Genomic DNA, 13,913 nt, shown 5'->3' on the forward strand with positions numbered 1-13,913 from the left:
CCTGGAGGGCAACTGGTCAAGAAACTTATGCACGTCAGGAGTTTTCTAAAATTTGTTTTTAATGCTTATTGGTACTTCTGCATTAGAAGTAACTACAAATGTCTTATTAAAGTTTCCACTTTAAATGCACAATTTTACTTCATTTTATTATAAGGAATTGTTACAGAAAATGCAAATATCAGTATTTGAAAAATACATTCCATTACACAGACTCCAAAGAAACAATGCTGATAAGCGCCATGGTCCTCTATGATACCATCACCCCACACTGAGCACCGCCCCGAAGGGGCTGGAAGCCAGGTGATCCACCCAAATGTGTGCCTGCAGTTTCTGTCCAGCTACTGCCCCTCCTCTGGGATCACGCAGGGATGTCGTAACAGCCAACTCCACACATCTGCCAAAAAAAGGGCAAGTCATCAAGGCGAGCAGTCTCAAGACTCCCTAGCTGCAGAAAACCAATGTTGTCAGTTGTAACAGGTTAATATATTATTTATGCCACACAAAAAAGGAATTGTACAGGCAATGATCTTCCAAAGAAAGTCTTTAAGGCATCTGTAACTTCTGGGAATTTCAGCGTTTTTATCTTGCCAGTCAGCTCTTCACTAAATTACTTCCACAGAGTGAGAAGGTGGCTCCCAAGTCCGTTTGGCGAGTTGGTGCCGCCTGCTTCCTCTGCCAGCAGGCTGGGGTGGGGAGCATTGGTGCTTCAGGTAGTTCTTCTGGGACTTGTCCCAAGGGAAGCAAGTATCTGTCATGGAAGCATTACCCTTACTTGTTCCTGCTACTGTCACCTGGGAAGTTAGCTTGCCTTTCAGGGCCGAGCATTACATAGTTCAAAAGTGTTTTTTCTCCAGATAAAAGACACCTAGATGGAGGTCAAGGCTCTCCCCTTTCCCAAGACGTTCCCTGCACTCTGTGCGCATGGACAAGGTTAGTGCAGAAACGGTTCCATATGGCAGGTGTGGGACATGAGCGGGGAGGAGTGGAGAAACCACACACACACTGAGATCCACACAGGGACCCATTCAGGGACAAGAGTGAGGACACAGAACGGGGTGGTCAGAAATGACTCAGGGCTCTGAGGTAGAGGACTAAAGGTCACGTAGACCCCACTCCTTGGAGAGAACGTGGCAGGTGAACTGAGCAATCGAATCCAGCCTCAACTAAACTCGTAATTGGGGTTGACTGTGCACAGGCCCAAAACTCCAAATGGAACACATGTTCTAACACATCGTTCAGTGAGACACCACGAAAAAGATGACTGAAAGTTCAAAAGTCCTAAGTGTAGGCACTTAAGTTTATGGGAAATTTCGGTGTTAGAGGATCACAGCAAATTAGTTTAAGCCATTCGATTTATATATAGCACATGGTCCGTACCTTTGTTTTAAAAACAATGACAACAAAAGACTGTTAAGAATACACTGGATAATAAATCTGGCGATGAGCAAAGGGCAGTTAAGAGCAAATTCAGCATAACAATGTTGACTGTCGCAGCAAATTATGTTTCAGTAAAGTTTATTTTTCCTGCTGTACTCATTCAGAAGTGGCAACTTTCTGAATGAATTTAAGTTTTTGCTACTAGCACTTAAGCTACCGATGAACACTTACAACAGCAGGTTTGTACTCAAGTGCTGACAGCAGGGAGAGCACGGGAAGGGCTGGAAGCACGCCTAGTCCCAGCCAGGGCAGTGCACGTTGGAGTCAGCTCCCACTCAAGCAGCCTGCTGAGTGCAGCCCAGCGAGCGTCCACGTGGTCGGGGCGCTTCCTAAGTCTGTGGAAAGAGGCTTTTCCTGTATCCACATGGATGCACCCTGAAGCCAACGGATAACAGGACTCAATGTTCTCCCAGTCCATAGCTGGTCAGTACCATTGCTATCCCTGGACTCAGGCTTAGAAACAAGCTTGAATCAACATATTTTAAACATGATCTTAAGATTCTAAGTGCAATGACAGGCAAGATTGTTACTGAAATTGGTATGTAGGGCATGGGCAGAACAACCGGCCTCACCCTTGACTCATCTCCCACATTCCTTTTGAAGAACAGGTATCCACGTACCAACCACTTCAATTCATATCCGAACCATGATTCTCTTACTTTCTAACTTAGGTAACCAAGCTACCTAAGCCCTGCCTGCTTCCTTATGGCCCTTTTCAGGTAATAGAAAATGGAAATTGACCACATGCCTCACATGGCCAAATGTTTGCCAAGACTAGCAGAGTTTTTCTTTTAAACATTCTGTATGAAATATGTCAGACTGGGGACAGGGGAACTCTTCTAATTCATTGTTTTTCTTTTAAACATTGTGTACAAGCTTATATTAACATAGAAAGCATATATATCTTATAAATCACAGAAATTTTTTTAAAGTAGTACTCCAGTTTATCAGCTCATTTTACACACATATTTAGGCAACAGAATGTATAAATCTACCACAATACAGAGGATACACTATCCAGAAAAGAATGAACAAAAAACAGGCTGTTGCAAAAATATTTAGTCCCTTTACACATATATTCAAATTTCATTAATGCAAAAAAAATGTAGTGGTTATTAAATGTCTGAAAGAATCAGTATGTATGATTGAGATTGTTAATCTCTGAGTATAACACATATTGTTCATCTCAGAGTTGTTTTGTTTTAAAGCAGTGGTAGATGCTTCTCTTTAAATGTGCATTTTTTTAGAAACTGGCCAAACCTTCAAAAGAAAAGTTTAACACCTCATGGTTAATATATGTACTAACAGCGACGAACGCCCAACAAGTTCTGGCAGCCTCATCCAGCACACAAGCCAGAGACTTCCAAAATAAGGTGGCGCACACGTGGCCAGGGCCCTTGGCTGGTGGCCCTTCATGGGGCAGGGCAAGCTACACAGAACTGGGACCAACAGCACTCACAGCATCACTAGGGAGGATTTCAGCAAGAAGCGTTTGTGTCAAGGACATAGGACCTGCCGGCCTGAGGCTGGAGATGCCCTTGGGGCTGAAGCCTTGGTGACGCCCCCTCTCATCACTTGGCCTGTATGAATCTCTGGCTCTAAAAGATGCTCTGTAGTTTTCTCTTGGAGATTCGTGTGAGCTGAGGTCCAGTCAAAGCTGATCATTAGAATCACTGATGCAGGGATGTGTGAGGGTATTTTTGAATATGGATTTTTAAATTGGAATCACCAATAATGCAGCTCTATAAAAAGTGCAGCACAATAAAAGTGCGTTTCCTCCAGCACTCTCCAGCGGCAGAGTGACTGAGGACTCCACAGACAGGACGCAGCAAGACGAGAGAATGAGACGGCTGCTACGAGGTGTCAAGCGGCCCAGCTGCACTCCTGACACCTCAGTAGCATGAACACTGTAAAGCTTTCAGTTGTTAAGGCCACGATTTTTCAGCTCTCATCTTTGAACCCTGTTAAGAAAGATTTCACCTTTTTAAAAGGGGTAGCTCACTAAAAATACAGCTTAGCTTAAAAAGAAAAAAAGAGTTCAGGGCAAGAGGATCCTATTATCTTTATGAAAACACTGTGCAGAAAAGTCCACAGCCACTTACCCTACAGTAAAGCCAGCTCATTAAGTAGCCAGCTTCCTACGCTGAGAGGCTCTGCCTCATCAGTCAGCCCAGGCGGGAAGACTTCATGGCTGCTCTGGGAAGGACACCAAGCTACTAGAAGGGAAAATGGTTTTCCAAGTGTCCTTGTATGTTGCTAGCAGAATGGGGAGAGGTCTAATTCCTAATCACATTTACCACTTAGGCCGAATGGCCTGGTCCGATTAGTGAGACATCTAGTGAAATCGATCACAGTCTGACACACATACTGACAATCATATGGAATCATTTGAAATGGGGTCTATCACACCATGGTCCTTAATCGTTCCAGTCTATTGCCGCAGGAAGACACCCGCCAGCTCCTGCTCTGGGTGGGGTCAGGCTGGTAAGCAGAGCAGCTGCTGGGGAGGTGACCAAGGACGTGGCCTGGACCCTCCGGGGGGCTCACTAAGAGACCCCACCCAGAGTCAGTACATCAAAACAAATGTTGCAAACTCGTACAGGCTTGTTCAGATCAAACTTTATAATAGGAATCTCCTTGGTCGAGCATTTATGGCAAAGAAGACGTCCGCAGTGACGACTGTGGAAGCAAAGAAAGGAAGTATGAGAGGAGCGCCAACGACAGACTCTGCTTCCTGGCATGTGAGGACAACCGCAGCAGGGCCTGGCAGACAAGGCGCCCGCAATGCTACTCTGGCAACTCTGCCAACTGCCAGCCAGGTTACTACAATTCATGTAGAATTTTTAGTCTTTATGAAAACAAAACTCTAGTCAATCATTATGTTAAAGCAATACTGAAGAAGGCTTTTTTTTTTTTTTTTTTTTTTTTTGAAGCTCAAGAGCAGCTCAGGCCAGGCACAGTGGCTCATGCCTGTAATCCCAGCACTTTGGGAGGCTGAGGCAGGCGCATCACTTGAGGGCAGGAGTTCAAGATCAGCCTGGCCAACATGGTGAAACCCCGTCTCTACTAAAAATATAAAAATTAGCCGGGAGTGGTGGCGCATGCCTGAATCCCAGCTACTCAGGGGGCTGAGGAATGAGAATCGCTTGAATCCGCGAAATGGAGATTGCAGTAAGCCGAGCTCCTGTCACTGTACTCAGCCTGGGTAATAGAGCAAGACTCTGTCTCAAAAACAAAAAGAGCAGCTCAGCACTATCTTTTTTTTCCTTTTTTCTTTTTTGAGATGAAGTCTCGCTCTGTTGCCCATGCTGGAGTGCAGTGGCGTGGTCTCAGTTCACTGCAACCTCTTGCCTCAGCCTCCCAAGTAGCTGGGATTACAGGTGCCCACCACGACCCCCAGCTAATTTTTGTATTTTTAGTAAAGACGGGGTTTTGACGACCCCCAGCTAATTTTTGTATTTTTAGTAGAGACGGGGTTTTGCCATGTTGGCCAGGCTGGTCTCGAACTCCTGACCTCAAGCGATCCGCCTGCCTCTGCCTCCCAAAGTGCTGGGATTACAGGCATGAGCCACCGCACCCGACCTATCTATCTCATTTTAATGGGAACAGCCCCTTAGTTCTCGGCAAAGCGGCCCATACTGAGGCACACCGTGAAGGCAGTAGCTCTTCTCAGCTTTGCTGTAGGCAGGAAGTCAGGAAGGATGGCACAGGCCTGGCAGGCTGCCTGGAAACTGCGCACCTTCAGCTTCTAGCAGGAAAGCCACCCGTCTGCAGGCTCCCTGCCTTCCCTACATCTCCCTTCCTCAGTAGGATCCTTGGGTGTGCTCATCTCATCCCTCCATTTGGTCAAGTTTTGCCCATCAATATGCAGGACCCAGGCAAGTTCATGGCCTATCCTGGAGAAGGGGGGAAGCAATGGCATCAGCAGAAGTCCCCTCACTCCTTGACAGTGACGCTGGGGTCTTACCAGTGATGTTTGCGAGTGGTGACTCCAAACTTGGCAGTGCACTCATAGCAGTAGGAGCCGTCACACCATGGAGGCTCCTTGGACAGCATATCTGTAACACAGGGGAGAGGACTAGTCCTGTCAAACAGCGATGGCGCCAGGCAAGCCCCAGGGCTTAGAGGGAGCAGGGAAACAGACCAGTAAGTGAGGCAACACACTGCCACATGACATAGGTGACGAAGGAGCAATAGGTTCTAAGTGGTTCAGGGCCAGCTTCCCAGAGGAGACTGGAGAATCAGCCCTTGCCCGGGAGACTTGGGGAGAAGGAAACAGTGGTCAACAAGGTGAACCAGTGTGATGTCTGTGGGGGAAACACGTAGTCAGGGATGGCTGGGACGGAAGGCACGGTAGGGAGAGAACAGAGACCACACAGCTAGAAAAACTGGCCAGGGGAACAGAGGATGGGATTAAGACGAGAAATTGAGGAGGCAAAATCTGTAACTCAGCAACTGAACACAAGTGTGGGATGTGAGCGGGAGCAGGGAGAAGACATGGGTGATTTCCAGGCTTCCGGAGAGAGTGCCTGGGTCTGCAATGGGACCGTGGGCAGAGCAACTTATGAGAAAGAACTAAGTTTTCACATCTAGGTTAGGAGTTACCAGTGCAGACAGGAATGACGATCACTTGGATTTATTGGCTGAACTCTCACTCTATCCCAGGCACTGTCTGACTGCTCTACACAGAGAGGTCCACTGAGCTCATGGGACGGAGCAGCACGTGAATCCGTCAGTTCCTTCTGAGTAATGGGATGTGTGTGTGTTGCCGGCCCTGTGATGGGCACCAGTGCTGAGCTTCTAAAAGGCTTAAGTGCATGGCTGAGGGAAGGTGCAGTAGACCAGATGTCACAAATGCTGTCCTTCAACCCGACTCTACCACAGACCAGCTGTGCCCCCTGGGCAGGTCCTGTGCGTCGCCATCACATGGCTACCAGGGATGTCTGAGCTTGTTTTCCTGCCTGTCTCTCCCCACTGTGGGTGATGACACAGCACAGGCACTCAAGACATTCTGATTCTTTCTGTCACCTCAGCAGGGAAGAGTAAAGATTCACAAATATGAAATCAGGAGGGAAGCACTCCTTTCTACAAAAGGGACACAGGGGAGGGAGAGCTGATAGGGGCTGGAGCAGTAGGCCATTTTGAAGGTTCTAGAGGATCTGAGTCAGTCTCAAGAGGACAGGTGTGCAGATAAGTGGCCAGGACACACAGGAAGGGTGGCCTGCCTGGAGCTTCAGCATTTCTAGAAGGTTGTGGGGCGTGGGAAATGAACAAGACAGAGTGCTTTGAAAAGAGACTGTTCACAGTGACCTTCCCAACATGCTCAAAAGTCCTTCACTTATTCAGAGAAATAGTCCCAGCTACTGCCAGGAAACGAGTGGTTCCGATCCTAAGGCATCATGAGATTGAAACATCACCAGTACGATACATCGCGATAATAACACTGCAACTGTGCTTGCACTGTAAGAGCAGAAAGCGGGCCACTCACCTAGCAGTCTGAACAGGAGCTGCTTGGTGGCGACCTGGTAGTTGAAAATGTTGACTCCCTGGTTGTTATTCACCCCGAGGCGAGCCCCCGACCGGACGATGGCGCGGCACAAGTTGGCATTCCCTTTCATGTATGCCAGGAGCAGCACTGGAAAACAAAAGCACGCACAGGGCTACTTCCCACCCGGCCCAGCCCGGCAGCCACAGACGGAGGACGGAGGACAGCCGAGGGCAGAACAGACCGCTGGCAGGACATCTGTTCACAAAGTCCCCCCAGACACACAGGGGCCCCGAGGCTCTGGAGAGAACTCTGTGGACAACCTGTAGCATCTTCCAGTAAAGGATGTGGCCACGAGCCAAAGAATTCTAGAGCAGCTGCAGTTTCCAAGACACCGTCTTTCCCACGTAGAGCTTGGGCTGCAAGAGAGCTGAGGTCGCACAGGTGGGGAGGGATCAACACAGAGGGAATCATCTATTGTGGTCTCAGTTGCCTTCCTCTGGCATGAAACACTGGTTTCTCCACAAAGGACAAAGTTCTTTTCACCAGTGTAGCTAAATCTAAACCTACGAGTTGTGTACACACCGGTTTCTCCACAAAGGACAAAGTTCTCTTCACCCAGTGTAGCTAAATCTAAACCTACGAGTTGTGTACACACCGGTTTCTCCACAAAGGACAAAGTTCTCTTCACCCAGTGTAGCTAAATCTAAACCTACGAGTTGTGTACACACCGGTTTCTCCACAAAGGACAAAGTTCTCTTCACCCAGTGTAGCTAAATCTAAACCTACGAGTTGTGTACACACTGGTTTCTCCACAAAGGACAAAGTTCTTTTCACCCAGTGTAGCTAAATCTAAACCTACGAGTTGTGTACACACCGGTTTCTCCACAAAGGACAAAGTTCTTTTCACCCAGTGTAGCTAAATCTAAACCTACGAGTTGTGTACACACCGGTTTCTCCACAAAGGACAAAGTTCTCTTCACCCAGTGTAGCTAAATCTAAACCTACGAGTTGTGTACACACCGGTTTCTCTACAAAGGACAAAGTTCTTTTCACCCAGTGTAGCTAAATCTAAACCTACGAGTTGTGTACACACCGGTTTCTCCACAAAGGACAAAGTTCTTTTCACCCAGTGTAGCTAAATCTAAACCTACGAGTTGTGTACACATGGAGAAGAAAAATCAGTATTAGGAACATGCTCCAGAAAGTTCTTCCACCCCGTGGAGCCCGTGGGAACCCATGCTCTGGCCAGGCCAACCTGCTGGCCTTCCCTACGAACAATCACAGCTACCTGCGGCTCCCTCTGCTTCCCTTTCCCAGACGCTGCGTTTCCTGGGTTTCTTTCATTTAACTCTGAAAATCGTACACTAAGAGGAGGGTTATTCTTCCCACTATCAAATGAGGAAGCAGGAAGTAGGCCTACGAGGGAGAACGCACCCAGTCACCCTGCTAGAACGCAACAGGGCCAGGTCTCTGTAAACCGGAGGCCTCGACACGGAGCCCCTCCCTGCTGCCTGTTCCTGTTTCCCTGCTCCTGGGCAAGGTGCTGCCGAGTACGTGCTGCTCACTTTCTCCCAGGGGCCGACTCCTCTGAAGCTTAAAAAACAATGCGCACATAGCAAAGGCCACAAACTCCTCTCAAGACCAAGAGAAAACAGTGATAAAATATGTGGTCCCATGTTAAGGTTCAGACAACCCCATGGTGAGTCCATTTCTGCCAAGACCACAGAGGTGAGTGAATGGGAATGCAGCAGCCACACAGCTGCACAGAGGGCTCTGGGCTGGGATGAGAGATCTGGTTTTGTTTTATGGGGTTACTTTTCCTTACCCGAAAAACGGGGATACAACTATGTGCACTGCTTCCCTTATGGGGCTGCTGCGAGTCCTCAGCAAGAAAACGAACGCGAGAGTCACCGGAAAAGCTAGGAGGGCCACACGAATGAACACAGTGATCACGGGTACCCAGAGCAACCATGAGAGGCCTGTAGCCGCTGCATAAGAAGGCACCCCGTGTATCTGGGTAGTTTGCCACTTTCTCAGAGCATGCCGACACATGATCTGGCACATCTCTTCCTTTTGAAGATCCTGTGAGATCTTATATTTTCTTCCTCTGCTAGAATTTGGGAGCTTGCATAGGACCCTATTTGACTGGATAAAAGGCAAATGAGGGAAATAAAAACAGGTGGACAGGCCTGTTTGGAGAAGGGTGTGGATGGTTTCAGAGCGCTAGATGCACTTGAGATGTGACAGTGTCTAAAATCAGACACCCCACACTCCATGAGATGTGACAGTGACTAAAATCAGACACTCCAGACTCCACAACAGGGCTCTGTAACTCACACCCAGAGGGCCCAACAGAACTGTTCTGCAAGCTGACTGCCCTCAGATAACCACATGTGCCTGGGCTCTTGCTTTTCCAGGAAGCAAGGCGTGCAAGCGAGACGGGACATACCCAGCCCTCAGTACACACCCGTGCTGCCGTCTGCATCCGGCTTGTCCAGAGGATACTCCGGCATGCATTCTAGGAAGAGATCAAAGATGGCCGCTGCATTCTCCTTGCCATATTGTCCCAAAATGTGCAGTGGTGACTGGCCTCTGATAAAACAAGTTGGAAAAGTTAGGAATGTATCTGCCATGGCCATCACACACAAAATAAATAGAATTTTCTGAACTCTGTGATGGTGGATAAATCTAAAAGACACATAACAGGTCACAAAAGTTTTTCTTTTTCTTATTTTGTATTTTACTGTAACCTAAGTGCATGCATAACAAAAGTTTTTTTTTGTTTTTAAGACAGACTCTCGCTCTGTCACCCAGGCTGGAGTGCAGTGGCGCGATCTCGGCTCACTGCAAGCTCCGCCTCCCGGGTTCACGCCATTCTCCTGCTTCAGCCTCCCAAGTATCTGGGACTACAGGTGCCCGCCACCACACCCAAATAATTTTTTGTATTTTTAGTAGAGATGGGGTTTCACCATGTTAGGATGGTCTCGATCTCCTGACCTCATGATCCGCCCACCTCGGCCTCCCAAAGTGCCGGGATTACAGGCGTGAGCCACTGCGCCTGGCCAAAACTTTTTTTTTAAGAAGCATTTTTTATTAAAAACAAAAATACCGGTACCAAAAGTACCAAAATAAAGTACCCGAAGTTGGTGAGGTGCCCCAGCAGCCGGTTTTGCAGCCCCTCCCTGGGGCTGATGGGAGGCACCAGCAACCAGCAGCTCTGAGCAGCAGGCCAGGCGCTGTGGGGCCTGCTCGGGCCCAACACACTCACCTGAGATTAAAGGCTTCGGCGTCCACTGTGCATTCTGTCAGGAGAACCCGGATGTTGTTGAGCCGGCCGTGCATGACAGCAAGATGAAGAGCTGGGAAGTAAATCCTCTTACTCCGCAAGCCCAGAAGCACATGCAGAACAACCTCCACTCCTCCCACCCTCACAGACCTCTCTGTGAATGGGACCCGGCCACAGCAGCGACTGGCCCCACACAGAGCCCTCCTATCTGGTCTTCACCACCCTCAAGGATGCGTCACAAATGCAACCTCATGACTGCTCTGTGCTGTGCTTTCTGCTTCAGCAGTTACCCAAAGGTGAGATTTAACAGTTTCCCAAGGAGGCAGTGTAGGCTTCCAGGGCCCCCACTCAGATGGGGAGGCTGCCCAAGGCCTGGGCAGTCGCAGGTTGGATGCTCTACCCAGAGCACTTCCTGTCACAGCTTTGCTCCTGTAAAAGCCAACCTCCCCAGTGGGGAGCAGACCCAAGGGTGCGCTGCACCCCCACCCCTAGAATGGAGGGATAGTTCAAGCCACTAAGGAATGACTGGGAGTTACCATTGTTTCCATTCTCATCCACGGCAGCAAAGTCCACGCCATTCTCTAGGAGGACTGAGCAGATGGTGGCCAGGTCCTGCTGGGCAGCAAGGTGGAGGGCAGTCTGGCGATGCTTGGTTAATTCATTCACTTTGGCTCCCGCAAGAAGCTGTTGAAGTTCATTACATGAACAGTCAGTCTCTCTGCCACAATCAAGATCCCCCTTATGGGGGCCAAGCCTGTTTGTCTTCTGACACCCACAGAGGCTGATGGCCTGCCCTGCTGACAGAGCTGGGAGCGTAAGAGCTTCACACACACTCCTGCTGAAGCAGAAACCAGCAAAACCTGTGCCAAGGGCAAACTGGCAATTACCTATCAAAATGTTAAAGAGCCATTCCTTGGGATGCAGAAACTCTACTTCTAAGGCTTTCGTGTATAAAAGCTGCGCAGGACTGCAGTGATGGCCGCTGTACTATCTTACGGGTGTCTACTGCTTGGAATAGGAAAGCCTGAAGGCAAAAGGGTTTGGTTGTAAAAATTGTAATAAGTACAAACAGTAGAGTAAGATGATAAATATTTATCGATTAACATGGGAAGATGTTGATGACAAGTAAGTTTAAAAAACCCTGCAAATTAGAAGATAGTAAGATTCCATCTGGGGAAGACAGAGCTCTGTGTACACACAAGCATGCAGGCACACAGGCACTTGGAAGGTGTTTCAAAGCATAAATGCCATACTCGGAAGAGCTGGGACTCAAAGGGAAACACTATCTGTTTCACATCCTTACGTGCTTTGAGTTTTTCCACAATGAGTATGTGCTATTTCACTATTGTTTTCTATTTATTATTTCTTGAGACAGCAACTTGCTCTGTCACCCAGGCTAGAGTGCAGTGGTACCATCATAGCTCACTGCAGCCTTGAACGCCTAGGTTTAGATGATTGGCCCATCTCAGCCTCCTGAGTAGCCAGGACCACAGGCATGTGGCCCTGTACCTGGCTAATTAAAAAAAAAAAAAAAAAAATCTGTAGAGACAACGTCTTGCTGCGTTGCCCAGACTCACCGGTGGCAAACTCCTGGCCTCAAGTGATCCTCCCACCTTGGCCTCCCAAAGTCCTGGGATTACAGCATAAGCCACTGCGCCCAGCCTGTTTTTTAAAAGAAAGAACACAGGCCGGGTGCATTGGCTCAGGCCTGTAGTCCCAGCACTTTGGGAGACTGAGGCGGGTGGACTGCTTGAGCCCAGAAGTTCAAGACCAACATAGGTAACATGGCAAAACCTCGTCTCTACAAAAAATTTAAAAATTAGCTGGGTGTAATGGTGTGCACCTGTAATCACAGCTACTCGGGAGGATGAGATGGGAGGACTCATTGAGCTTGGCAGGTCGAGGCCGCAGTGAGCTGTGATCAGGTCACTGCACTCCAGCCTGGGCAACAGAGCAAGGCCATGTCTCAAAAAAGGAAAAAGAAAAAAAAAAAAAAAAAGGGACACAAAGAATTACAGAATCAACACAGCAGGAGGGACCTTTACATAATACCTATTCATTTAGTATTTGAAGTTCATCATCCTCTTTCTGACAAAGTTTAAAAAACAATCGCTGTAAACAGAAAATACCTGTCGTCTGTAGTCAGAACCCAATTTGCTGCCGCTGAGGTGTACGGCCACCCCTGGTTCCTCCGTGTGTACAGGCACTGCCTCTGCGAAAATCTAGGCGCTGCTTAGCTGCTCTGGTTAGGACCCTGACTTCTAAGTCTCAGCCTCCCCAGAACTCTGGGTGCCCAGTCTAATCACCGATCAATAAGACATACGAGTGGATATGGGACTCTCCATACGGGACGTCTCACAGATGTATATTCATGGTCCCTGGTGCTACGTTAGGGATCATAACTAGCCCCACAGCTGGTTACCTGGGAGGAGAGAGGTGGGGAAGGGGTTTCAGTATGAACAGGTTCAAACATGATGCAGCATCTATTCAGAGAAAGGAGCACACGGACACTGGAAGACCCGCTGTTTCTAGTGTTTCTGGGCGATCCTATCATCTGTCATGCCGGGCCCCAGGAAGGCGGGCACCTTGGTCAGGGACCGTAACCTCCTCCAGCCCTACAGAGGCATAAAGACTGATGAACACGAGGCCGATTCCCTACAACTTTGGGACCCAGCTCCGCCTCCTTGGCTGCTTCCCCTACATCCAATCTGTTCCTGGCACCATCAGACCCACCGTCCTCATTCCTCAGTTCACACTCACTGCCACGGCCTCCCCTCGGTCTCGTCACTGGTGAGCCCGCCCCACACCTGTGTGCCTCACTCCCAAGGAGCCTTCTTCAAATGCTGCCTCAGCTCAAACACAATCAAGTCACAAGGCTTCTCTAAAAAGTACTTTTCAGAAACAGTTACACCGAGGCACCAAAGGCTGCTCCAGGTGCCCTAGCGGCCAGTTCTGCGGCACGTGTCTGGGGCTGACGGGAGGGACCAGCGACAGCCGGCTCTGAGGAGCAGAGACCAGACGATGAGGCCCTGTCTCAGCTCTGGGCCTTGTTCTCTCAGCTCAAACACTTAACAATGGTTTCTCTGCTGCCTAAAAGATACTGGCTGCTCACAGTTCTCAGTTTGAAATGTGACACCCCACGATCTGCTTTCTGCCTGCCCTTCTAACCACAGCTCTTTCAACTCTACTAAAACTTCAACCAAACTTTCCTATGTAAACACACCACATGCACTTCCCAATCTCCACATCTTTGCTGAGACCCTCCCCGGCCTGGGTGGAAAAAGCAGGCTTTGGAGTCCAGTGGAAAAGGCTAAAATCCAGCGCTACTAGCTTAGATAGCCTTGGGGGGTAAAATTCTTTCTCGGCCTACATTTTCTCCTTTGTAAAATGTAAAACATTTCTCATACCCCTCAAATTAAGAGAGACAGCTCACTTCAAAGTCCCAGGTGAATGCCTGACAGAGAACAGAAGCGGATCTCCACTTCCTCTGTGCTCCCACCCTGCCTCTGCCATTGAAATCCTGCTTTCTGGCAGGGCCCCATCTAGCATCTGGCAGCCCACGCAGCCCAGCAGGGCGCTCAGGACATGCAGCCCTTGACACCATTTTCCTGAGTGCACCGGCCTCGCTCCCCAAATTCCCCAGGTGCTTTCACAACACCGGGCAAAGCACCTTTGATGAGATTCTGCACGAGCTCTACAATA

The 13,913-nt window shown here is 48.9% G+C and overlaps 1 protein-coding gene across 7 annotated transcripts in view; it reads right to left on the reverse strand.

Annotated features, from left to right (window-relative positions):
- Nucleotides 1-41: 41 nt before the first annotated feature.
- ANKFY1 (ankyrin repeat and FYVE domain containing 1) overlaps nucleotides 42-13,913 on the reverse strand; it is a 100,350-nt gene continuing 86,478 nt past the window's right edge. For 4 of the 7 annotated variants that reach the window (XM_054459315.2, XM_054459314.2, XM_054459312.2 and 1 more), the window contains exons 20-25: nucleotides 10,748-10,895; nucleotides 10,194-10,284; nucleotides 9,393-9,517; nucleotides 6,926-7,072; nucleotides 5,405-5,495; nucleotides 42-4,116 (exon numbers count right to left, since the gene is read on the reverse strand). In XM_054459315.2, coding sequence (XP_054315290.1) covers nucleotides 3,984-4,116; nucleotides 5,405-5,495; nucleotides 6,926-7,072; nucleotides 9,393-9,517; nucleotides 10,194-10,284; nucleotides 10,748-10,895 — 735 coding nt within the window. In that variant the 3' untranslated portion in view covers nucleotides 42-3,983. The remainder of the gene's footprint in view (nucleotides 4,117-5,404; nucleotides 5,496-6,925; nucleotides 7,073-9,392; nucleotides 9,518-10,193; nucleotides 10,285-10,747; nucleotides 10,896-13,913) is intronic. The other 3 variants (XM_063655755.1, XM_063655754.1, XM_063655753.1) reach the window with 1 other exon arrangement.

This window comes from Pongo pygmaeus, chromosome 19 (assembly GCF_028885625.2).
Source record: "Pongo pygmaeus isolate AG05252 chromosome 19, NHGRI_mPonPyg2-v2.0_pri, whole genome shotgun sequence".
Taxonomy (NCBI): Eukaryota; Metazoa; Chordata; class Mammalia; order Primates; family Hominidae; genus Pongo; species Pongo pygmaeus.